This window comes from Strix aluco, chromosome 7, assembly GCF_031877795.1.
Source record: "Strix aluco isolate bStrAlu1 chromosome 7, bStrAlu1.hap1, whole genome shotgun sequence".
Classification (NCBI taxonomy): domain Eukaryota; kingdom Metazoa; phylum Chordata; class Aves; order Strigiformes; family Strigidae; genus Strix; species Strix aluco.
In genome coordinates this window covers 20,732,774-20,756,850 of record NC_133937.1, presented here as the reverse complement: position 1 = coordinate 20,756,850, position 24,077 = coordinate 20,732,774, and the positions used below count along the sequence as shown (strand labels likewise).

Genomic DNA, 24,077 nt, shown 5'->3' with positions numbered 1-24,077 from the left:
GGCCAGCCTCTCACTTGTAATCTGTTTTCCAGCTGCCTCTCTTTAAACTTGGTAAGCCTTGCTCCAGAGGTGAATGTCCCTGGTGGGGAGCTGGCGGGGGGGAAGAGCCCAACCTCTGATTAGATGGGAAATTAGCTACCCTATCCCATCATCTTCCTGGTTTTAGTTTTCGGGTCTGTGTCCCCCTCCCCAACTTCCCCTTGAAAAGCCAGTTTTTGTGGGGGAGGGAGGTGTCAGAAGGGACAGAGGTTGATACTTCCTAAGTCATTTCAGGCAAGCCAGAAGGCCATCAGAACAAAAGGCATTTTGGGAGCTGCTATTCTGGGCCAGCTTTTTATCATTTTAAGGCAACTATGGTGAATTGCTGATCTCCACATACCTTGTTTTTTCACAGTATGCCATATATAAAGCAAATGAAGAGAGTTTGGTGAACACGATTTGTGCCTGCTCTGCTCCCCCCCCCCCCCCCCCCCCGATTTTTTTGTTTACTTGCCAATGATTTGAATATATTTTGCGCTCATGAATTACAAGTACTAGTGAGAGCAAGTATTTTTGGCCTCAGGCTTTCCCTGTATCCTTCTGCTTCTCTTCCCCCGCCCACATAGTCCCAGCCCAAGAGTGTTAGGATGGAGCTGGACCTGTGAGAACTTCTGCAGCTTCTCTCTCTACACTATCTCAGTCCAATGATGTTTTGTGCTGGTTTTACACAGTTCGTGAAGAGGGGAAGAGTGTGGCTAACAGCATTGTTGTGGTTGGAAATCAGACTGCTGGCAAAGATAGGTGTCTGAACACGTGTTCTCTCACCGAAGTTAATTGCATTTGAAAATCTTGTATTGACTGACTTAAACCACTGCTGGACTCCCTCTTCTGTAAGCAAGAATACCTACTGCGGCCAGACTTCAGTTCATTGTAAGATGTGGGACCTGACGCAGGTCAGTTGCCGATTGAGAGGAGTTGGTGTCTGAACAAAAGTATCAGCTTTGTTCCTTAGATAGCTTTGATTACTATGCATGTATATTTAAAAATGGTTGTGTCTATCTGTCTTCCTCCCTTGCTGTCTGGCGGGGTTTTTTTTTGCCTCCCTTTATAATGTAACCACATCATCTACAGGACACCTCTCATACTCTCCAACTGTCTGTAAGCAATATTCTTTATTGTTTCAAAACATAATCTGTTGGTATTTTGCCTTTGCATTTATCTTTGTTGTGGTTATATCGCAGCCAGTGCTGTGATTTTCTTACAACCAGGTATAATTGCTTGGAATGTTCCAAAGCAAATTTTAATTCAGCTTCAGACATACCTATGTTATTGGAACCAGGTTTTATTTGTTTGTATTTTGTCTGATATTATTCTGCCAGATTTGCCTTTTGGCAGGAAAAAAATATTCAGGAAAACCAATTCTCCTCCTTCTGCCCCAAGAAAAAAATTCTTTATAAAACACAAGGCAAAGCTAATGGGTAGTGGTTGTTTGACATGAAATGTGTACAGTTAATGGGAAGAAAAAGCCATGGCAGCTTGTCATTTGCAGTCTATTTATGCATGTAACTAAATCTGATTTATTTGGGGCTTGAGCCAAGGAAGTAAACCGTAAGATTCCCACTGACATAGGATTTTTGTTTGTGTGCGCTCAGTGATTGAGAATTTCATTACTTTTGTCTGAGCTTGCAGGCCAAACACTGGTGTGAATTGTGAGTTTTTATGAGGCATAGTAGGACTGAACCTTTTCATCTGAAATGGAGAGAAGATGAATTGACCCCTGTGAGTTATTCACAGCTCAAGAGTTGTATCTCCCTGCACCTTGTTAAGAGTATTCCACTGTGACTGGGATTGAGTGCCCTGCTTTGCTCTCCATGTCATGCTGAAGAGGACTGGGATGCTGAGAGCAGGTCTTCCAGCCCTGATGCTGCTCAGAGCAGCTGTGGAACTTTACAGGAAGATCTGAAATGGTTGAATGTAGTCTGAGCATGGCTTCTGAATTTCGCTTTGTGCTCTTTTGTTGGCTGGGGATGTAGCAAGAGCTCTTGCACCAGATGGACAAGATTTGTGGATCAGATGGATTACTGCAGAAGCAAAGGGCAACCTTTGAGGCATGACTTACAGAAGCCTGTAGTGTTGCTGCAGACTTTGTCAGTAGTTTTACAGGAGAAAAGCTATCTATAAAATCAATGATTTTGGTCATGAAACCTTTTGGATTCAGGTACTTCGGGTCCTGTGCTCAGGGTGCTGGCCTAGGACAAAGATCTGTTTTCCAGTCACTTCTCTTCATCTTCCCTTCCCCATTCCAGCACTTGTCTTGTCCATTAATGTTATAAGTACTCTGAAGGAAGGACTGTCTCCAAATGGTTGTCTCTGCCAGTGTTTCTAATTGCCTCTGGAGCAGATAATATAAACTAGTCCTTCCTTGCCTGGATGAATCACCCAGTCAAGGTCCCTTCCATGCTCGCAAGAAGTATTGTTTGGGAGAGGAGGATTGTCACTTTGAATGCTCGGCTAGCTCAAAATGGAGCAGAGGGGTGGATGAACACACAAGTGCGTCTGAAACCAAAACAAGCTAGATGCCCCAGGGTTTGCTTTTATTGCTGAGCCATTGTTAGCCATGTGCAAGAATTCTGTTGTCTACAGTGTGGTTGTGGCCACAAAGAGCTCTCCAAATAACAACAACAAAGTGCCATGTTTCTGAGCGATGGGCTGTATACAGGACCACCATTAGCTCAAGGGGATGTAGACTTACAGGAACTTGAAAACTCAATGGGTGCTGTACTTCCCTGACACCATACTCAAACTGAACCCAGCATCAGTAATAATGGGTCTCTTTCTTCCTCCAGGATCTCTGGGATTGCTGTCTTCAGCTAACCTGTAACAGAGGCAAATGCATATAGCAGGGCAATAGGACAAGGGGCAGCTCTGTACCTTCAAGTGGTTTCACTTTCCCACCTTCAGCAGGGAGGAAAGGCTTTGGGTCCTGCTGCCTTCTCACTGTGTACATGTGGTAATAAAAATATTTACTGTTTGGGTAGTGCTGGAGTTTTAACTTTCACTGCTAAGCTGCAGGTCTGATGTATATTGCAAGAGGTTGATTTGCGTAGGCTCCTGGCAGTGGGTTTAGCTGTAACTGTGAATCACATATGCCCTAGGACAGACACCTGACAAGTTACCTTCCTGGGTTTTGCCTGCTGAAGTAACGGTGCTGAGAGTGGCACCCCATATTCCAGGGTTGTGCTGCTTGATTTATCTGGGTTCCAGCTTCCACCGCCTCTGGGACCCTGTTAGGAAAGAAGAGGAGGTTTCCAGTCCATCTCGTGCTTTGTTGTCTTCAGAAAAAGTAGTGAAATACCTCAGACTGAGGTAGGCATGACTCTAACATGCTCACTGTTTTTGTAGTGACATAGAACTCAGTCAAGCTAGAAGGAGTCACTCCAAAATAAGCAGGAGCAGAATCAAGCCTTGCAATCACATCACTTCCACCCCCAGAAATACTCACTGACCTCCTGTTTTCCCCTCCCATCAAGCGGTAGCAATGTGAAATTCAGGAAAACAGCAGCAGCAGGAGCTGCAGCAGCAGCTGCTCCTCCAAGCTGAGTCCCGATGAGGCCGGGTGCGCATTCTTTCCTATGTTGTGGTTTGCTGACTCTTCTCTTTGTCTCATGTGTAATGGGAACAGAGCTTATGGAGCAGGGAGCATGCTCGCAACAAATGGCTCCTGTGGGGTTTTTTGCTTCACTTGGGCCTAATTCTGATCCCAGTTGCATAGGTATGAACCTGGGGAAATTCTGCTATTTCTCTGGGCCTGCTCCAGGTTCACCCCAGTGGTATCAGCATCAGAAACAGGCCCTGAAATACATTCTGTAGTGCTCTGGCTGCCCACAGCAGCTTTGCATTTTCCTCCGCCATGAGAATTATGTAACCTCCGTGGGCTGAAACCTCACCATCCTGCTTGACTCTGAAAGGCACACAAACTGCTTGTAAGCTGTGGGTTGCTATCCAAAGAGGTCTTTGGTTTGTGGGGCTTGGTGCTGTGCCAAGACCATCAGGCTCACTGGGCTTCTTCAGTGGGGAGGGTGCAGGAAGGAAGCCCCAGGGCTCAGCTGGGTGACGCAGCCATTCTGATTGATGTGAGAAGTTGAACCAAGTAGCTGATGACTGAAAGCAGGAAATCTCTAAGATGTGAGCCAAAAAGATAGGTCTGGCTTTAACATAGTCTTTCTTTGCAGACAGCCACAGTGCTGGCTTGATGAAACCACTGGTACAAACTTCCACATCAGGATGCATAGAATTCCCTGGCTGTATCACTTCCTCATGGCTTCTCCTAGTTACTGGTGAGGGTCAATGAGCGTGTGTCGCATGACCAGTGCTTTTTCTGCACAGCACTGATCTTTTCTGTGCTTTGTTTATTCTTTCCTCATTATTCAGAAGTCTTCACAGTTCCTCTGAAATCTTACAGTAATGTATCATATGGTGGCCAAAAAGGCCAGACAAGGAATCTGTTTGTGGTTATTTACTGATGGCACTTTGGGACAACATGCCAACTCTGTCAAGGCTCCTATTAGCACAGGTATTCTGATTAATGGTTTGTTCTTAGTTACTGGAAGGTTCTAAGTGAAGCAACAAAAGCACTGAAACTGCTGTAAAAATCATGCTGTGTGGATGTCAAAGAGTAACCTGTAGTGTAAAGCACCACTGAAAGACCCTGTGCTTTCTCTGGGCTTGGTAACTGTTGAGTTGAAAATGAGTATGGCTTTCAAGCATTGGCCGTGGTCAGAAAGGATCTTAGAGTATGCTTGGAGCCTCCTACTTGCCATGGGGGAAACCAAGGCAAAAACCTCCTAATCTGATCCAGCCATTAACAGCAGCAGGTTAGTTTATGTTGGCAGCAAAAGTGATTCTGCAGTGTGAAAGATAAGATCCAAAAAGCAGTGAAATTCCTCAGTATTTTCAGTAGTGTTGGGCAGCTTCTATTTGTAAGTGTTGGGAGTAACATTTGACAGCATTTGGCAACTTAGTATATAGTTTAGCAAACACTTTGCTGTAACTTTTTGTTTAATCTGTCATTAAAATTGCTGTTGCTGGTGGTGCGGGATCAGACCTCTACGGTAACAGATGAAACTATCAGGACAAACCCCAAAAGCCTTCAAAATATATATATATATATATGAAACAGCAAATAAAAATACTTTGCAAACAGGGATATTTAGAAGCGAGCTTGTGCGCAAGGGAGGGGAAATCAGATTCTTCTATAAGCCAGGTCACCCGCACTGGTGTTCATGAGGGGTTTGACATGACCAGCATTGGTGACATTTGGGCATCATTTGCAGTGGGAGATGACACACCTGGGCTTGGAGGAGTGTGGTGAGGAAAGTGATTAAGTGCTGACCACTTCCCTGCTACTCTTTATATGGGATTTTGAAACAGTAACATTTTCTTGCTAGTATTTCTATCTGGCTTTGACACTTCCCAGTTGATAGAATGGGTCACTTTGACACTTCCCAGCTGATAAACAACATGTGGGTGCAGAATTCCTCCTAGGGGAGAAGGAGACACCCTGTCCTGCTGAAGTACTGCTGCTGAACAGGGTTCTAGCTCAGTGGTGTAGAGCCAGGCACTCTGAGAGCACAGTAGGCTTCCTGTGAGGACTAGCCCATGACAGAGACCTCCCTAGCTTTTCAGAGGTGGACATCTATAGACTTATTACAGCTAATTCCTAGTCTCACTGGCTGTACCCTTTCCAAGAAGGTGTGTTTCGTTGTGGTCAGAGCACATGGAAGTGCACAGTATTAAGGTTATCTGTGCATTTTCACTTTAAAAGTCTTCATGTTTTTCCACATTTGTGGCTTATGATTTTCTTGAATTTTCAGTGTCTAGGCTGTTTTACCAAGCTCTTCTTTGCCTGAGGGGTAGATTAAAAAAAAAAAGAAAGAAAGAAAAATAAAAGTAATTCCAAAGTCCTAAGAAGGTACTGGAAGTGATGATTTGTTGCTGTTATAAAGAAAATTCGTTGCTACTTTCTTTTTTGGATTGCATCAGTGCCTCTGCAGCTGGCAGTAGAAATTTGATACCTTATCCAAAATAGGTCAGTCTTTTCCAAGTAAGAAACTGTGGCAATTCTATGTAGGGAAGTGACTCCACTGGAAATTGCAGGAATTTTATTTAAGTGGGATGGCAAACTCAGAATGAAACGGAAAGTGTCAAATCCGGGGGGGGGGGGGGGGGGGGGGGGGGGATGGGGGTGCAGCTGTAAACGTATTTTGCATAGATTCAAGGAAAATAAAGGAAAATGAGCTCAGTTAATGATAAGGGCTCATTTGCTAATAGTGCCAGCACCTTTCATTGGTGCTGTTCATGAATATATAAACCTGTAGTAGCATAGCACATATAAATCAGAGATTGCAAAGGATCCAGATCCTTGGTTTGAGCAGTCACTGCTGCTTTATTGCCCTTGCTCAGTGCCTGGAAATTTCTTCACTCTGATAACCAGCTTGTTCTGCAAATGAATCACCGGTTCTCCAGAAGAGCGGCATGAAAGCACAGGGTTACATGAGCAAACTTATTCTAGCTTATGTACTTCAGGGTTCTCCTTTCAATCCTTGTCCCTTTACCTTTGCTTTTCTCCTCTACTCCACCAGCACTGTTGCAGAGCAGGCAGTGCCATATTATATTGCACACATGGGCTTCTGTATGCTTATCTGTACCTGACATACAGGAAAAGGAATGACTGGCTTAGGGTCGCTTGGAAAGCCCATAGTAGAACTGAGAATTGTAATATGGGATCATTTTCTTACTTTTTTTATACATTTACTCAGAAAAATGTATAACAGCAGTTAGAGGAAAGCTACTGCTTTACAGTAGTTAAATTTCAGAAATTTTCTAGTTCAGTGTCTAAGTTCCTGCAATCCTTCTGTATGTGCTGTTGTTATATTTATCTTTCTGCCTAAGACACCTGATAGAGAAGTTTGCCTGGCAAGGAGAACAAATGAACTGACACCACTGTCCTAGGGAGGGTTTTTAAAACCATTGACTTCGCATGTTTTGTAGCCTTTTGATGGCTTGAAAGTGTATGGCATAGATCCACATGGTAGAAATCACTTATTTACTGTAGAGTTGCTGCGTGCAAGGCTCTGTTTGATGTCTGAGTCTCACCAAACTGTGGAGGTCCCTGAGAATGTAAGGCTAAGCAGAAAAAAGCCAGGGAGTGCCAGTAATGCAGTTTTATATATTGGGAATGCCAGCACAAATGTGTAAATTAGTACATGTATCTAAGTTGCCCAAGTTTTCACAAGAAATTTGTAATGGAGCCAGGGATTGACTGTCCAGAATGCTAGTCCAGCAAATTAGCTACAAGTACTGCCTTTCCCTTCTGAATTACTTCAAAAGCTTTCTCTTTTGAAACAAACAGTAATTCATGCAAACATTCTCCCACGCGTTCTGGGAGAATAGAGGATCAGTCAAGACTTTCTGTGTGGCTGCAAGGGCAGAGCTGTGCTCTAGGAAAGTAAATAATCTGCTAGTAGATGATTTAGTGAAGTCAAATAAAATTAATATGAAGAAAATATTTATATTTTATGTTATAATAGGAAAAAAGCAGATGGAAGAGTTACTGAACTTGTTTCAAAATGGTATGGTAAACCACTTCAAACCTATTTCTACTTCTCTTTGAGTCAGTGGGTTTTGTCATGATGGTTCCTGTTACAGCTTCCAACACAGCTGCTGTTCAACAGAGTTAGCCGCCTTGTCTCCATAGACCTCTATGTAATTTGTGTCCCTAACTACCTTTGGACTAGACCAGGCTTAAAATCCAGAGTGGAACAAGGAATTTCGCTGTGAAATAAGTTTAATGTAATCAATTATGTTTTGTTCGCAGGTCTGGAAGTGTCAGAAATCATTGGACTGAGATTTACTCTTTTGTGGAAAGCCTAGCTGAGAAGTTCATAAGGTAGAGTTTTCTTAAGATGATAATTTTAATTTGCTATATATAAAATCTATTTTTTCATTCACTGCTTCTTAGCAAATTAAAATCTGCTGAAGTAATGTGTGTGTGTGATGTGCATCTGGCTTGTTCTTCTGTTTCAGTCCGATGTTGCGGATGTCTTTCATCGTTTTTTCTTCACGAGGCACTACAGTCATGAAACTAACAGAAAACAGGCAAGTACTCCCCACAGCTTTCATCCAAAAATACCCTCCATCCCTCCTCTCAAGCAGCGAGTGGCCCCAGAACCAGAATTTGGAGGTCTGTCTCAGTTCTTGGTGTGGCACCAGCTGAAATCCTGTCCACCATTCCCAACTGAAAGAGGGATTAGAAGGCCTTTGGGTCTCCCATTACCATTTTGTTTTCAGACTTATATGAGAAAGGCAGCACTGGTCTGTCTGTTATTTACCGCAGTATTTCAGGGAGAAACTGCATATTCAGTCGAGGATTCATGCACATCCTCACTAACCCCAACTACCCAAATAAGGGCAGTTTTTCTGTAAGAGATCTCGGACCCTGAGCTGATGAGCAAAAGACTATATGGAAGTCCCACAGTGTCCTTCAAAGTGACCCAAAGCCCTGAACATTACACCAGCAGCCAGTGGTAGCCAGTGTTGGAGCACCACCTCGCCAGGCTGTCGCACCCCTCTCCTGGGCTGCCTTCAGACAGCACCCGTGGTTTGCCACAGAGGCGATTTGCAAACCCAAGTGACAGGCTTCTTAAGAGAAAGAGAATCTGAGGCTCAAGCAAAATTATTGTTGCCACCTTCACAACCAAATCCTCTCTTTAAAAAAAAAAACAAAACAAAACAAAACCAAAAACCCCTCAAACCAACAACAACAAAAAAAAAAAAACCAAAAAACCCACAAAACCAGAAAATCCCCACCCCAACAAACGAACCAAAAAAGCCAAATAACTTTGGATTTCATTTGCCTTATGCACAGAAATCCCTATCATGGAGGTGTTTCTAAGTATTTTCTTTCATTTCAGCTTAAAGCCCTTGCTTTTGCCTCTGCTTCTGTCTGTGTGAGGTCCTCAGTTGTACAGTGCGCCCTATAAATAAAGGGGGCTCTGGAGCAGTCTTGAAAGAACAACACCATCCTCTCCATTTTGTAGTCCAGGGCCTCATCCAAAGCCAGAAACCCCACAGGGTCTTGTATTTCTGCTGGCTCCACTGAGTTTTGACTCAGGTCTCCATCTTGTACCTTGCTGACAGAGCTCAAACTTGCCGACTTCTTCCAGGTGGATTTGCTCTTTGCAAGGTGGAAAGTAGACAGGAACCCAGTGGCAGCCTGTTGAACATGGTATTAGAATATTCACTCTCCTAAACTCCTGTTCTCTGTATTGATCACCATGTGTGCCTTTTCAGATATTTTATACTTTGAAAGGGTTAAAATGTAGTTTTTGCCCTAAGGACATCCCCAATCCCAACTCCTGATTTTACCTTTGTCCCAGACTCACTCCTGTTTCCTCTGTAATTTGGGTTGCGCTACCTAAAATGCCCAGTTGCAAAACGGAGTTTAGAGAGGCTCTCACTATCTTTTTAAAAAAAGTATGCCCCATAGCATCTGGGGGTGATGTTTGGACTGCCTACATCTTGCCTGTTGAATATTTGTGCCTTATTTGCCTTATATGTGTTCAATTAATATAATGAAAACTTTGTCAAGGATCAGGGTCTTTTAGTGATCAGTGATCAATTAAATTATTAATTTCCCTGAGCAATCCTCTTGGCTAACAGATATTTGTGGATTAAGAAGCTTTGCAACAGGGGTCATGGTATCAAAGTCCCTCTCTTACCAGGGAGCAATCTGTGCCCCGGGAAGGCTGATCAGTCCCCAGTCTAGGATAGGAAATTCTCATCATTCCCATCCTGTTCTCTCATCTTTTGGTCTCTGTCTTTATAATGGAAAAGTCCTAATCCCAACTGTCCTGATGATTGATTGAATACGGAGTTTTATTTGTCCCGTTTTCATGACAGGGTCATAAGCTTTAAATTCTCATTCCGTCTGAAGTTTGTCAGTTTCCTATCTGGCATTTACTTTAGTTCAATCTTATCCTGACTGACAGTATACCAGAATGAGGGAACAGGGACAGAATTGTGCCCTAGAAATGTGTTAACCCTAACATTGTATCATATGTCCAGTTTTGTGCACCCATGGATGTTTGGCTGAAAAATTGTGGGGTTTGAAAAATCTTGGTTTTACCAGTGTTTTAGCTGATGTGTATGCACTCCGTGCAATGTATTGACAGGGTGCATAATCTAGCTGTGGTACAGGAATATCTCGACAAAAGAAAAAAGAACTTTCAATAACATTTTCTCCTGCATTTGTTTTTCGTTTTTGTTTTTTTATCCAAAGGGAAGCCATAAGACGAGGGCTCGACATTCTTCAGTATGAAGTGCCTGGAGGAGACACCTTCATGCATGAAGGATTTAAAAGGGTAAACATCACAGTACCTCCTTTCTTTGATTTATACATATAAACTTTGCTTTGCTTGCTGCCAATGTACTTAAGAGCTAACAATGTTCTACACTTCGTTGCAGGCAAATGAGCAGATTTATCATGAAACCTATGGAGGTATGTATTGTATATCACTCATGTTATATATCTGCATTGAAAAGACAGGGATGATAGTTCTTTGTGACCTGCAGTAAACCCGCCGAAAGAAGTGTTGGAGAAGGAATTGGTGTTACACAATCACTACATTCCATTTTGACTACAGCCCTACTTTTAAATGCATGATTCATGGTTTATTAAGACCAGAGGAGACCAGTATTATCACAGATCTGACCCAGTGCAGAATACAGACCAAAGCGTTACAACCAGAACTGTCTATCCTGCACCCAGGGGACAGGAATACCCAGATTTTCCTGCGCCTTTCTGTACTGATGCACTCAGCTCTGTCAGCTCTGTGTGCCCAAGCCCTTGTTCTCGTTAGTGTAGGTGTGAATGCAATCAGCTGAGATTTTTGCATCAGTGTGAGTGATTTGGGCTCAGATTCTGACTTCCTAAAATGTAAATTTTCACTGAATTTAAAGAGGGAAATGTATTTGTGTTTTCTGTCGGTGCCAAAAGATGGCCTAATTAGTTAAGCTGAACATTTCTTGTCTGGTTTGTACCCTGGTGTGCAGTTGTTCTAATTTGTGGGCTGATGGTCTCTTTGGAAGATGGAGAAGTGGGTCAGTGCCTTGTTTAATGAAATAGGCTGTGAGTGTAGAATCTTCAGCAGCAACTCTGCATGGCTTGCCAGGCACTTCTGCCAGTGAAATCAAGAGTCCCGAGAAGTCCAACTGAAAACTATTTTACCTCTTCATAATATATAACTAAGGTCTAATCAACTATTCTGTAAGTTGATTAGGAAGGAAAAAGGAGTACGTGAGATCTGGATTTATAAACTACGATATCAGGGAAGAAACAAGGGTTCAAAAGAAAACAAAATAAGATCTCCAATTTTTCAGTCTTTTTCAAACATGCTAGGTAGAAAAAAAAATGAGGAATCAAGGAATCCAAGCTATTTTTCCCCCCAAGTTTCAGGTCTTTTTTTTTTTTTTTTTAAGATTTATGTCTGTCTGACATGACATAGGAAGGACTGCATGGCATAAGAAACTTGTCAGAACTAATCAGTCTTTAATTTCAGTCAGTATGGGGAAGGACACTTGAAATTGTAACAGATTATTTTGAAAAAATAACAGATACTTCCCTAAAAGTAACATGTATGTGTATTAGTTACTTTGCTTAAGAACTATTGAAGTGGAATGGTTAATTGAACCATAGTTTGCTTATTAATTTGGTTTAATTTTGTTAACATGTTCCATTTTTCTAGGTATATTGTATTCTATACTGCATTACACATATAGCTGTTCAAAGTCCATGCAACCTTTTCACTTAAGCTTAGGTGGGATATGAAATGTCTTATCGCAAGACATGAATTTTCTCCAATGGACCCGATCTTAAGGTTTTCACATGCTCAGAGTTCCTATGAATTTCACTGACGGCTCTTGTTGCTCAAGAAGTGTAGGACTGAACCCCCCATATAGAAGCACATTTCATGCCATGTTAATTTGGCTTGCTCCTTGAAAGTCTGCTGGAGGGGAAGGTAGGATGGCTCCTTTTGCAGAGGTGTCTCCTACCACAGTCTCTGGGCAAGCTTTGTGTAGAAGAGAGAAAACCTTTCCTTCTCTGCAGATCCATTTTGCCACTTCTCCACATGAAGGGTCTAGATGTAATCTTGGTGGGTGATGTATTTTACTCAGAACAAAGAAGTTTGTACATGGACTGTGTTAGGGCAGTACTCCCCCTTCCTTCAGTTATGCTTGTGATATGAAGGTGCATAGGTTTTGACTTCTTGCATGCTATTATGCATCTGACCTTCAGCTGGTATATCTCCAATAAAGTCCATACAAATCAGGCTGAGAGTCTGGCCTTGCGGTTTTGCATTTATTTGTCAGCAAAAAGGAATGCCTCACTTTAAGCTTTCTTTTCATTGCTAAATCTTGTGTCATACATATGCAATCTGTTAACTCTCCTCCATGTAGGAGTTCGGACTGCTAGTGTGATTATTGCTCTGACGGATGGAGAATTGCAAGATGTTCAGTTTTATTACGCAGAACAAGAAGTAAGTCACCTTCGCATTTACCTAAACTAGCTTATGTCAAACCTATAGGCATCTACTGCTGGCTTCACTGATTATATGGCTTTGCAATTAATGGCAATTTTTTTTTAGGCTAACAGAGCCAGAAGCTTTGGAGCTATTGTTTATTGTGTTGGAGTGAAAGATTTCAATGAAACTCAGGTAACTTTGCTTGCTTTCTTTTTGTTTTGTTTTTGTTATACTAGTGCACAAGTAACAGCATCAGATGAAGGCATTTAATTACTTGAGGCATAAATCATTTCATGTCAGTGTGATGTCTTTTAGCAAGTATGAAAGGGCCTGGTTTTGTTCACTGTAATTTTGTTTTCCTCGTGATTTATGATTGTCTTTCTCTGCAGCTGTCAACAATTGCTGACAGCATCGATCATGTTTTTCCAGTTACGGGAGGCTTTTATGCCCTAAGAGGAACCATTGATTCAGTAAGTTGGGGATTCTGAAACCCAGAAAAGGGCACCCTTTTCTGTATAGCCTTACCTATAAAGCATAGGTAAAAATGATTGCCAAAAATGCCATTATCTAAATCTTTCAGATTCTCAAGAAATCTTGCATTGAGATCCTAGCGGCTGAACCATCGAGTGTTTGTGCAGGAGGTAAGTTTCCACAAGAACAATGTGATAAGGCAAATGAATGACAATGGTGAAATGTCAGTAACTACCTAACGTGGTATTGGAGCTGAAGCCCATGGATGTGTTAGAGCATCCCTTCAGGCTGTGGCTAAAGCCGTGTGTGTTCCTTCTCACTTGAGGAAAAAAATTGTGCCGACAGACATGTAGCTGTTGCATCCAAATGCCAGTTTAGAGTTGACTGAGGTAGCACTCAGGGAATTGGGGATACTGCTTTTTAAAATATCCAGGAGAAGGAAGAGACAAAAGTGATATAAAGCCAGACTGCCAGAGCTGCTTTAGGATCTAGAGGTGATGTCTTACAAATTTCTGGAAAGACTGCATTCCTGGGATCTGCTAGGACTTGTGAGCAGTTAGAACAAGATTTTGCAAAACATTCACAGAAATTTCAGGTTTATTGAGCTGGATATAATTAACTGCATAGGCCAAGGTACCTGGTGTGTTTTCCAAAGTACTAACATTTTACTTATTCGCAATGAAAGAACCCTTCCTGTGTATGGTAAACGTGAAGAATTCCCAGAGGAGCTGTTGATAATTTCATGCCTTTCATGTTTAGTATATTTAACTTGGATTTGTTCTACTTTACGTTAGCAATTCACTTGCTGTGTTTTTGTGTACTTAAGAGGCTAATGCAGCAGAGAAAGAGTGACACCATAAGTTTGCTGGAAGATACAGTTTACAGCATAGTTATTTGATGTTTACTGTCTTGTGTTCCATTTCCTTATACACTGTAAAAATGAGCACATAAAAATAAAATAGCAATGATGCATGAAAGCTAACCTTGAAAACATAAAAATAGGAAACTCAGGAAAAATCTAATAAATATCACAGAGAAGATAAATTGTTCACTCTTCATTTCCACATGTTGATCACCATATGATCTTGCCTGGAATATTTCAATTTAAAATGAAATATCCTTGTGTCTTTTGAAATATTCCTAAATCTATAGTTGTGGACTAGACATTGTGATAAAATCTTGTCTGTGGGAAAATTAAAAAAGGAAGTATTTTGCTTTTAAAAATCTACTTGTGGAGTTCATAAAAACAATTTTAAAGCTTTGACATTTCAAAGCTTTTTTTATTTCATAGTGATAAATTCTTTTTTTGCTTGCTTATTTGTATACCAGGCAATTTATTTTTTTTTGTGCAATAGTGTATTGCAAGCTTTCCTGTTCACCAAAAATTGCATTTAGCTACATGAAAATGTGAATGTTCCAATTTCATAGTATTCTTGTAATTGTTTGGAACCCTGTTAAGAGTATAGGAAAGTTGAATTTGAAACCATTTTTTTCAAATGGAAATTTGAAAATATTTTTCTAAAGCATTTGAGAAAATAAATTTTAAAGAAAAAATTTGCTTTTCAAAAATGGATATATTTCAGCAAAAAGTAAAATTTCTCTATTTCAAAAGGAATCAGTTTGATTCCTGATTCATGAGTTCAAACTACTTCATTTTTTGCCAAGCTTGCTGGGTAACTAGTTTATCACAAATGTGATTAAAAATACACAAGTACACTTAAAAATAGTTTGCCCTCCTTAAAAAAAAAAAAAAAAAGTTGCATTACTTGCATCTGTAAAAGTTTTTCAGTGTCTTTGTGGCTTTCAAATCAGATCATTATAAATCAGGCAGAACCAGTTTCTGTGTATTGCTGCTGATTCATCAAAATACTGGCACTTGTTTCACTTAAATTCTGAGATTTGTTCTGTCACTGTTGAGAAAGCTGTCCAGCAAAGGCTGGCAGACAGCGAAGTGTGGTGCTGAATCACCAGGGTATGAAGACTTGGATCTTGCATGCTTGAAGCTTTGCTTATTATTAGCAGCAGGGAGCTTGAAAATAGGAGGAAGCCAGAACTGCAGCTCCAAATGGTGCATGTTGTCGTTGTGGGTTAAATGGTCTTTAGAACCAAGAATCAGCCCTGTAATAGCTTTTATTATGAGTCTAGTCCTACAAGCCTTATCTCTGAAATGAACTCCTGCAAGAGGCTTTGAAGTGTGAGGTTGCAAATATTTACACTTGTGCTTGGCTTTATTATCCTTTATTATCCCACTTCAACATAGCCAGAGGTTCATCTTTATAGCTGTGTGTACCACTGTGTCCTGGAGGGAATCTCCTGGGATTGAACAACTTTTTTCATGGTAGCATGAATCCAGATTCTTAATCAAGTTCACTGGACAGTCAGATATAGTTCTACTCAATATGTAATATGATTGGGGTGTTTTTAATGTACCTTATATGGACTTTAATGGAAAAAATACCGAAGCCTGTGAAGTCATCTCAGAATTTTAATGCATTTTAAATTTAGGTAATTACTAATATAGTTTACTGATAAAATATAGGTAAGATATATAGCCATTGAATCCTATATAAATATGTATGTATACACCTGTAATTAGAACTGGCTGAAAATTAGAACATAAGATTTTCTAGAAAAGCAACATTCCTCCCCCTTTTTTCTAAGTTAGGAATTTTGTTTTTTTAAAAAATACATAATTGAAATTTGGATTTCAGAATTTTGATTGAAAAATAGTAGTCCTTTTGAAAGAGAGCAATATACTATCACATTTTCCAGCAAAGAAGCTTGCTTGTTTACAGTCTTGAAATGTGGCTCTGTCCATGCTTTTTGTATGAAACCTATCTGAGTGAGGAGGTGATAATCAGTTTGGCTTTTATTCAGTGTTACTGCTAATTTTTAGAACCTGATACGAGATCATGAGGTATTTATGTTGTTCACTGGAAGCCAGTCGTGATCAGGGCTTAGAGCAGGCTGACCTACTCCTTGTAACCGTTCTTGCAACTCATAATTACCACTGTGCTGGTGATTACTGGTGATCTCGGCTTCATTTTTGACTTGCCAGAGGTTTAGTAAAATGCTGATGAAACGATTTTCATGTGGTGACAATTCCAGCTGGGACTCTGGCTTTCTGTGACGGGGCTATTTGGCAAGTCCATTTACAAATTGATCTCGTCACGTTGTGACAGCTATCTGATGTTTAATGCTTTTTGACCCTGCAAATTCATTGTCCCCAATGTGGAGCAATGTAGTTGGGTCCTTCTTGTTCCCTCTGATTTAAAGTGACCGAGACATGCAGCCTGTAAACAGGCTATCAATGCAGCATCAGAGGTGCCTCATATCCTGTTTGACAGCATCATTGCTTTGATTATGCTTATGGTACGCAGATGTGATTGAAAGGTTTTGTTGGATGTGGCATCCTACTGGCCACATCAACTACCAGGTGTGGATGCAAGCCGTCAGCTTCTCATCAGAGTCACAGAAGCAAAGCCGACAGCACAGACAGTGCACACCAGCTTCAACCTACCATCTCGCTGCTAGCGCCGCCCGGTTATTTCAGTGCTGACCTTTTTCCCTTTGCTGTCTTGTCAAAAGCTACAATCTACAATCTGACAGTAACTAGGGAAGAAAAGGACGCAGCCAGAACCAGGGCGCAAAATTAAATGGAATTAGCCATTTCAGCAGACCATCATCCAGAACATGTTAATGCTCCGGAGCATCCAAAGGGGCAGGCTTCTTAACAGTAAGGATCAAATCCAGTATCACCTGTTTACATTTCCATGCAAGTCTGGTATTGAAACTATATTGTCAGCTTGTGTTGGTGAACTGGTTACTACTGTCAACTGTTCATGACTGACTCTGCAGAGTGGCAGTGATGGTGAAAAGAAGGGCAGGAGAGGTAAACTGTCTTGACAAGACTAAACTTCTAGACGTAGCTTTTAGCTTTGATGTTCTGTGTTGAAAGTCTCTTACTTGCTGCTTCTTTTTAAAGCCACTGGAATAGCTATCAATTAAGCCTTTGTGGTAGCTGCCTTTTAAGACCATTAGTTCGGGAGAGAGGAAAAATAAATCTAAGTGCAGTTTTATTTTTATAATATAAAATTGAGAGAAAAAAAGAAATTATCATCTTAGCTGGGTGTTCAAGTCACTGTGGAGTGGGCTGGCTACAAGCAAGTCTGGGGTGATGCATGGTCCCAGGCAGGTAGTTCTGGTGGGTGGGCAGAGACTCAGTTGCCCTTGGGGCTGACCATGACTGTCAGGTCCGATGGCAAAAAAAAGGGATGCTCATAAAGAATAACTCTTAGCATATCAACTGGATTGGACGAAGGCATGAATCAGACTTAGAGTAACTCCAGATTCTTACTGGATTAAGAAGCAGCTGAATCTGCCCTATGGTCCATTTCTATTTGTTTAAAGAAGTACCCTCCACCTGCAGTGGGAACAAGGAGGTATAACCCCTCCATTAAAAACGAGGCCAAATGCTGATGCTGGAATTGTGCATTTGACTCTTGATGTGCTCAGTGAGGTCTCAGATTTGATCATTCTTCAGCAAAGTGCCAAAGTGCACTTTAATTTCACTTTAATATGCACTCCAGTACCTATTTTCTTTTTTCCCTCCCAAAACATCTTCTCTGATTCCCGTGTTCCTTGCAGCCTGTGTCAGTTCAGAGCACTGTTCTGAGGGAAACTTACCGTGAGGAAAACCATAGTGTGGGTTTCCAGTGCTTGATCATAACTTGTGCATATCCTTGTCCACTTCACCCAGAGTTGCACTAGACCTCAATGTAGTGAGAATGTATTTTTTGGCAAGAACAAGCTGTTTGTAGGGAAAAGTTAAAGCCCTCCACATCCTCATGCTAGCTTGCCTTGCAGTAACTTGATAGTGAAGAGCAGGCAGACTAAGCTGAATATGTATTTCAGCCACATTTGGGCCTCATATAGTGTCATCCAATAACAAGTCCTTCCTTCAAAGCATTCAAATAACATGGCAGTGCATCATATAAAATGTTATCAAAAGCCAGATCTCATACCACTAAAAATTAGGTACTGCTCCCCTCAATCCTATCAACATTGTCTTCCTCCCATTTTTAGTATGTTGGTCAGACTATAATTGATAATGCATGTGGACTTGTTCATTCATGGTTTTACTTGCTACTAGTGGAGAACTTCTGTGCAATTTATTCTTATTTTTCTATGTGTATCTTGAAGATTAATTGGTCCTGTGTTGTGCTGGTATTGGGCTGGTCTCAAACGCTGCTCAGTGGCTGGGATAAGTGAGCTCTGTGGAGGATTCAGCTAAAGCAGGAGATTTATGTACGAAAGTGCAACTTCTGTGCTTTTCCTTGCTGTATGCCATGGATCTCAGCTGTCAGCTGGCTTCTTGCATGTAGCGTCAAAGGGAGTTTCAAAAATACATTTGGCACAGAACAAATTTGTAATGTCTCTTCACCTGTCTGCGTTAAAGATGTTATCTCTGTGGTCAGTGTAGCAGCTACAATGCAGTTTGACTTTACTTGACTTTACTTGCAGTTTGAGGGAAGTTTACCTTGCCACTCCCCCTCCTGGTGCATCTTGTGCCTAGTTTGACAATTTGGGCTGGCAATTTGTGTCATTCTCCACTTGTGTAAAGTAAAAGGGAAGGAAGAGCAGCAAACAGTTGTGCTGTTTTCAGAGCTCTGAGGAGTGTTACCCATATAGCTTACTAAGAAATAATTTTAAAAGCTTGCTGTGGAGAAGCTAAGAAGACCAAACCAGGCTTCTTAATACCTTCTTTCTCAAATTACCTCTCCTGTTTCTAACTGTCCTGGGTACACTGACTCCAGGAGGTTTCACAATAGACATAAACTCACCTGATGCTACCACAACTTGTCACTGTCCCTTCCCTTCTGCACATTTCTAGTCCCAGCAGATGCTCAGCCAGGCAGATCCCCTTACTGATCTCTCTGGCAACAAACAGAGGGTTATTTTTCAGCTGTGTGAGCAAGCTCAGTGCACTGCAACTTGATCAGTGGTGCCAACAGTAGAAGGCATGTGCAGTTGGGATCTCACTTCTGACAGCAGCTTTCCTAGATGTGAAACTGCTCTATAGGTAAAAAGACCATTGAAAGTTGGCTTAAAAAACTGACAGTGCTTTTTCTGCTTGAATGAACAAATCAAAGTTGCTTATCACAGTATTGACAAAAATCACAGGTGTCCTGTCCCTGTGTCATCCCCACCCCCATCCCCCCATCAGGACTGAAACAACATAAGTTGAGAACATCTGAAGGGCAGGTTTAGGAGTGCTTGCTCTGGCCAGCAGGCAGTGTGCCTGATGTGGCGGGTCTCTTGTGCCACTGGTGGTTTCTGCAGGGGTGTGGAGAAAGAGCACAAAGAAAATCGCAGCATCTAGGTTTTTAGTTATTCCCATGTGCAACAGATACCAATGGGGCTGTGCACAGGCTCAGTTCTTATATGGACTGAAAGATTGTATTTTTCCAGGACTTGTATCACATGCAAAGACTCCTCTCTGATTCACAGGGGGGTTATGAGGGGAGTCCTGTTTGTCTGCATCTGTCTGAATAAAGCTGCTGCTGAAAGCTAAGTGCCATCTGCTGTGGAGATAGGAGGAAGGACTGGTGCTTATGGTTAGCAAAAGTGTCTGGCCCGAAAGCCATGGAGGAACCATGAGATGATGTCAGCCATGTCAGGCTCACAGTATTACTGGGGCACCTTTAATTAAGGTATTGGAGGTCAGTGGGATGCCTGTGGGAGCAACCTTGAGACAAGTGTTGCTTTTTGAAGCACCAGTGCCACTATAGCACTCTTTTCCTGCTGAATATTGGGTGTCAGTGTGAATGTTTAGGCAGAGAACAACCATTGTTGTTGTACATTGTAATGTTGTAATTCAGATCACTCTGGAAGGAAATGCTGTATTCGAGCTATTTTTCATCACTCTTCTGCATTTTTACTTACAGAATCATTTCAGGTTGTGGTAAGAGGCAACGGCTTTTATCATGCAAGAAATATCGACCAGGTACTCTGCAGCTTCAAGCTCAACGACAGTCTTACTATCAGTAAGTTTGCAGGCTGATGGATTCCAGTGCCCCCTGTGGCTGTGACACCTCGTGAGTGACAGAGGTGGCACAGCCTACCTCTCATCCATGTTGGGGGAGTCCTTGTAGTGGAGCTCAGGGGAGCTGAGAAGGGATCTACAGCTAACAAAAACTTGAAATGCATCTTTATTCAACTGTGTGACCTGTGGGCATTGTGTCATGAGGGCTTACATGGGATGTGCTGCTGCACAATGAATTTCAGCATCATTGTAACGGTGCACATGAGTGATTCATGCAGCCAGTGAGGACTGGATGTTAGGTTTTAAGAAGGAGAAATAAAATTGCTCCCTATTCCTTTGTTCATCAACACTAAAAAGAAATAATGCTATCTTGATCCCCTGGTGGTGTCTTCAGACTCTTTATTCACTAGTTCAGGAGACCCTCACCATAAAGTAGGCCCATCCCAGGCCTGCTCCATTCCTCTGACACCAGTTCCTGGTCTCATCGCAGTAAGCCTGTAACATGGAAACTCCTTGTCATCGTTGTGCTAAACAGGGTCTTTTGTTAGCTCCATCAGTAGCCAGGCAAAGAACTGAATGGCCAGAAAAGATTGAGTGTCCAGTTTCTCAGCAGTCTCTTATTCCTGAGAAGCCATGTATGTCTGGCAGGGTGAAGCACAGCATGGTGAGAGTTTTGCTCCTTTTCTGTATATACTACCCTTGTTGGCAGAGCACAGTAGAGGCTTTCATATCCTGTCGCGGTCAGACTGGTGCGTTCCCTAGCAGTGAATTCACTTACAGGAGGGAGTGTACAATTATGTATGAATTGCTCCTTCATTACCCATCCTAGTTGCCTACGTGGAAGCTGCATTAAATAAACTCTGGTGGTCTCGCTGTCATTCCACCTACAGATGCCTTTTGCCAGGAATTTGTTTCTTGTGGTTTACCAGGTAGACAGGCTTTTTTTTTTTCTTCTTCCTTGTCCCTAATGCACTGGCACCTTGACTGGACTTCACACAGTGAGTGCTGACTTGGGCCTGGAAGTACACAGGAGGAAAACTATCCTAATTCTACATCTCCTCTGTGCTGTGTTCTTCTTGGGTTAGGTCTGCAACAGATGTTGTGATGCAACACTGATCTATGCTGGCTGGCTTTTTTCCCCTCAGGCTTGCCCAAAAACATATCACTATAATTTCCATGGTCTCATCTCTGCCAAAACAGGGAAATGAGCTTTGTCTTCAGGTGTGCTTGGGGTGAGTGAAGCATGAAAGAACAACTCTTCTATCTGTTGTTGCTCAAGTTATTTTTTTTTTCCTAGGGAGAAAGAGTAATCAAGCCTCTAAGGTTTAAATAAACTGACAGCTTTTACCAGCCCCTAATTCACTTGGGTTAGACTTCTGTGAACCAGTTTTCTCTGGAATAGCATCTTAGCTGCTTTGGGCCATTTGGAGCTAAGGTGTGGTCAACAGCAGTGGCTCATGTGCTCTTGTGCCTCAGTTTATGTGCTTTTAGTGGAATGGCATTGCAGGATTCCTGCATGGGACTTGACTTTCTGGATGTTACTTTTGAAAGCAACAGGATTAGCACTGCTGACTCTTGGAGCAGCAGAGTGCAGGGAGGCAGAAAAATACCCATGGCCTTACATTTGACTCTGCCTGCACCAGACCCCTATAAACATGGGTTGTTTCTGGATGATACTGCCACTGAGGGAAGGTTGGGGACAGGAGAATGAGCAGCCACTGCAAAACAAGTCCTTACAGTAACATCAGTCATGGAACCTCTCTGTCTGTGTCCTATATATGACCAACCATGTTTTTCTTTTTTCCTCTGGTGTCTATCCACTTCATCTCACTTCTGTCCACTTCATCTCTGTTCGTCCTTTTCCCTGGGCTCAGACAGTGCAGCCTTGGCTTCTCCTGTGTGTGCGTGTGTGTTTGGAAGTGGGTAGGCAAAAATTGCACCCTATACTTTCGACCCCTTGAGTAACTTGTGGGATCAGAGTATTCAGTATGAGTAGAGTTTGTGTGCACTGGTCAGATAGACAAGATGAATATTGCTCAAAGCTGTCTTCAAAGTGGCTTATCACTGCTGTCAGGAGCAGAGATATACTTCCATTTCTTAGCTGTGGTATCTCTAGCCTGATAATGTTATACTGGCATCAACAAGAATCATCATACTAGTACTTGGCTTTGTAATCAGTACCATTGGGGAATATTGGTACTTGCCTATACACTGAATTCATTTGTGGCTCTCATTGGTGTTAATGCTTCTCCAGGGGGTGGCCTGCTTGGGACAATTTTTTTTTTCATCCTTGACAGTTATATTCATTTCTTTCCAGGTGAAAAGCCGACCCTTGTTCACGATACTTACTTACTTTGCCCTGCCCCAGTGATAGAAGATGCTGGACAGTAAGTATTGCTTTCTGGCACATGTCAAGAGAGGGGACTACTGGATGAGGATTAATGAGCCAAGGGCTCAGAATTTTGCTGCAGTGCCAAGCTAATAAATTTGTGTGTGTGTATGTGACAGGATTACCTCCATCCCCTTTGTGCCAAATCCTTTCTAGTATGAGCCAGCATAGCTCTATTCAATGTTGGATCTTTAGCGCAGCTTAACCAAAGGCCTTGTTGGACCATGGTCCCATATCACAGAATCATAAAATGGTGATTTCTCCTCTGGTCCTATATCCTGTTTTTTCAAACCAAAAGGTAATTGAATTCCAGGCAAACTTTTAATTTTGATTGAAAAGAGATAGTTGATTTGAATTCCTTTGCTGCTGTTGTAGATGTTGCTTCCTGTGTTTTGCCCTGCTCTGGCTAGTGTTGCTATTTTTCAGCAGTTGTGAACCTGCAGACTCCTGAGAGACATGCCACAAGGCCCTACCTTCCCATGGGTGATCCTGTGGTGCTTAAATACTGTACTGGGGGTGAGGGAGAGTGCCTCCCTCCTCTTTCCTATTTGTGGGTGAGGAAAAGTTGTTTGGTATGGGTTTTGTAGGGGTTTTTTGTTTGGTTGTTTTTTTTTTTTCCTTCAGACCCTTTCTCTGATATTGGAGAATGGCTAGGGCCAGATTCTTCTTCAGTTTCACTGTCATTTCAGTGTTTTAACCCTTCAACCTCAATGCAGGTATTCTGGATTTACTTGGATATAAAAGACAACACATTGTGGCTTTTTAAGCTGCAGAAGGGTTTTTTAAAAAAAAAAAAAAAAAAAGCCTTAAAGTTTCTTGTGCTATCTAGGGTAGTATTGCAAATGTCTGAGACTTTATGTTATGACTCACTGTCCTAGTGCCCTTTGCCCCAAGTGGAGTGGAGGTTTTTAAATAAAGAGCATATGCCCCAACTCAATTAAGCCAACATAAAAAGGGTAGCTCCTGGGCAATCAGAGACACAAATGCAGGTAAGCACCTGAAGTCGTGAACATGTCTTGACTCAGCAGGACATTTTATCCATGTGTGTTCATGAGCCAATGGCTAAAACACAGCCAGAATAAAGGGAACAGTGGGTATAAAGATGACACTAAAAATAAGTGTATCTGTTTTATGCTTTAGGGTGGTTTTCCTACAAGTCAGCATGAACAACGGGCTAACCTTCATCTCCAGTTCTGTCAGTATCACCAGCACACAGTGTGTAAGTAATTGCAATGGGGCTTGACAGAGAAACCGTGACATCTTGGAAAGAGGCGGTGGCTCTTCAGGCAAAGCCTCCTTGAGCGAGCATGAATTCTCTAGAGCTTCCACATCACAGTTATTGACTGGATCCCAGCAGTTCTTTGAAAAATAACCAGGGCTAGTTAAGTTTAAATCATTATTGATTTAAATCATGATAGATTTACTGAATAAAAATTTACAACAAAAGGAACCCTGCCCATTCCTATCCCAGGAAAGAGAGAACCTCAAAGCTAGGATCTGACTAGAAGGGAATCTGGGAAAACGAGAGAAGGAGCATCAGGAAGCAACACCCCATTAAGCTTTGGGATCCCTGATGGGATCTGCAGTGAAAGGTGCAGCTGCTAGGACTTGG

At 41.9% G+C, this 24,077-nt stretch overlaps 1 protein-coding gene across 2 annotated transcripts in view; it reads left to right on the top strand.

Moving 5' to 3' along the window:
• The window catches only part of ANTXRL (ANTXR like), a 71,251-nt gene that overhangs the window by 5,632 nt on the left and 41,542 nt on the right, over window positions 1-24,077 (top strand). For both annotated transcript variants that reach the window (XR_012623995.1, XM_074830833.1), the window contains exons 2-12: window positions 7,856-7,927; window positions 8,065-8,136; window positions 10,319-10,400; window positions 10,504-10,537; window positions 12,496-12,575; window positions 12,684-12,752; window positions 12,950-13,030; window positions 13,141-13,201; window positions 19,979-20,077; window positions 22,394-22,463; window positions 23,606-23,684. Coding sequence is in view for 1 of the 2 variants with exons in the window: in XM_074830833.1 (XP_074686934.1) it covers window positions 7,856-7,927; window positions 8,065-8,136; window positions 10,319-10,400; window positions 10,504-10,537; window positions 12,496-12,575; window positions 12,684-12,752; window positions 12,950-13,030; window positions 13,141-13,201; window positions 19,979-20,077; window positions 22,394-22,463; window positions 23,606-23,684 (799 nt within the window). In the remaining variant the exon portion in view is untranslated. The remainder of the gene's footprint in view (window positions 1-7,855; window positions 7,928-8,064; window positions 8,137-10,318; window positions 10,401-10,503; window positions 10,538-12,495; window positions 12,576-12,683; window positions 12,753-12,949; window positions 13,031-13,140; window positions 13,202-19,978; window positions 20,078-22,393; window positions 22,464-23,605; window positions 23,685-24,077) is intronic.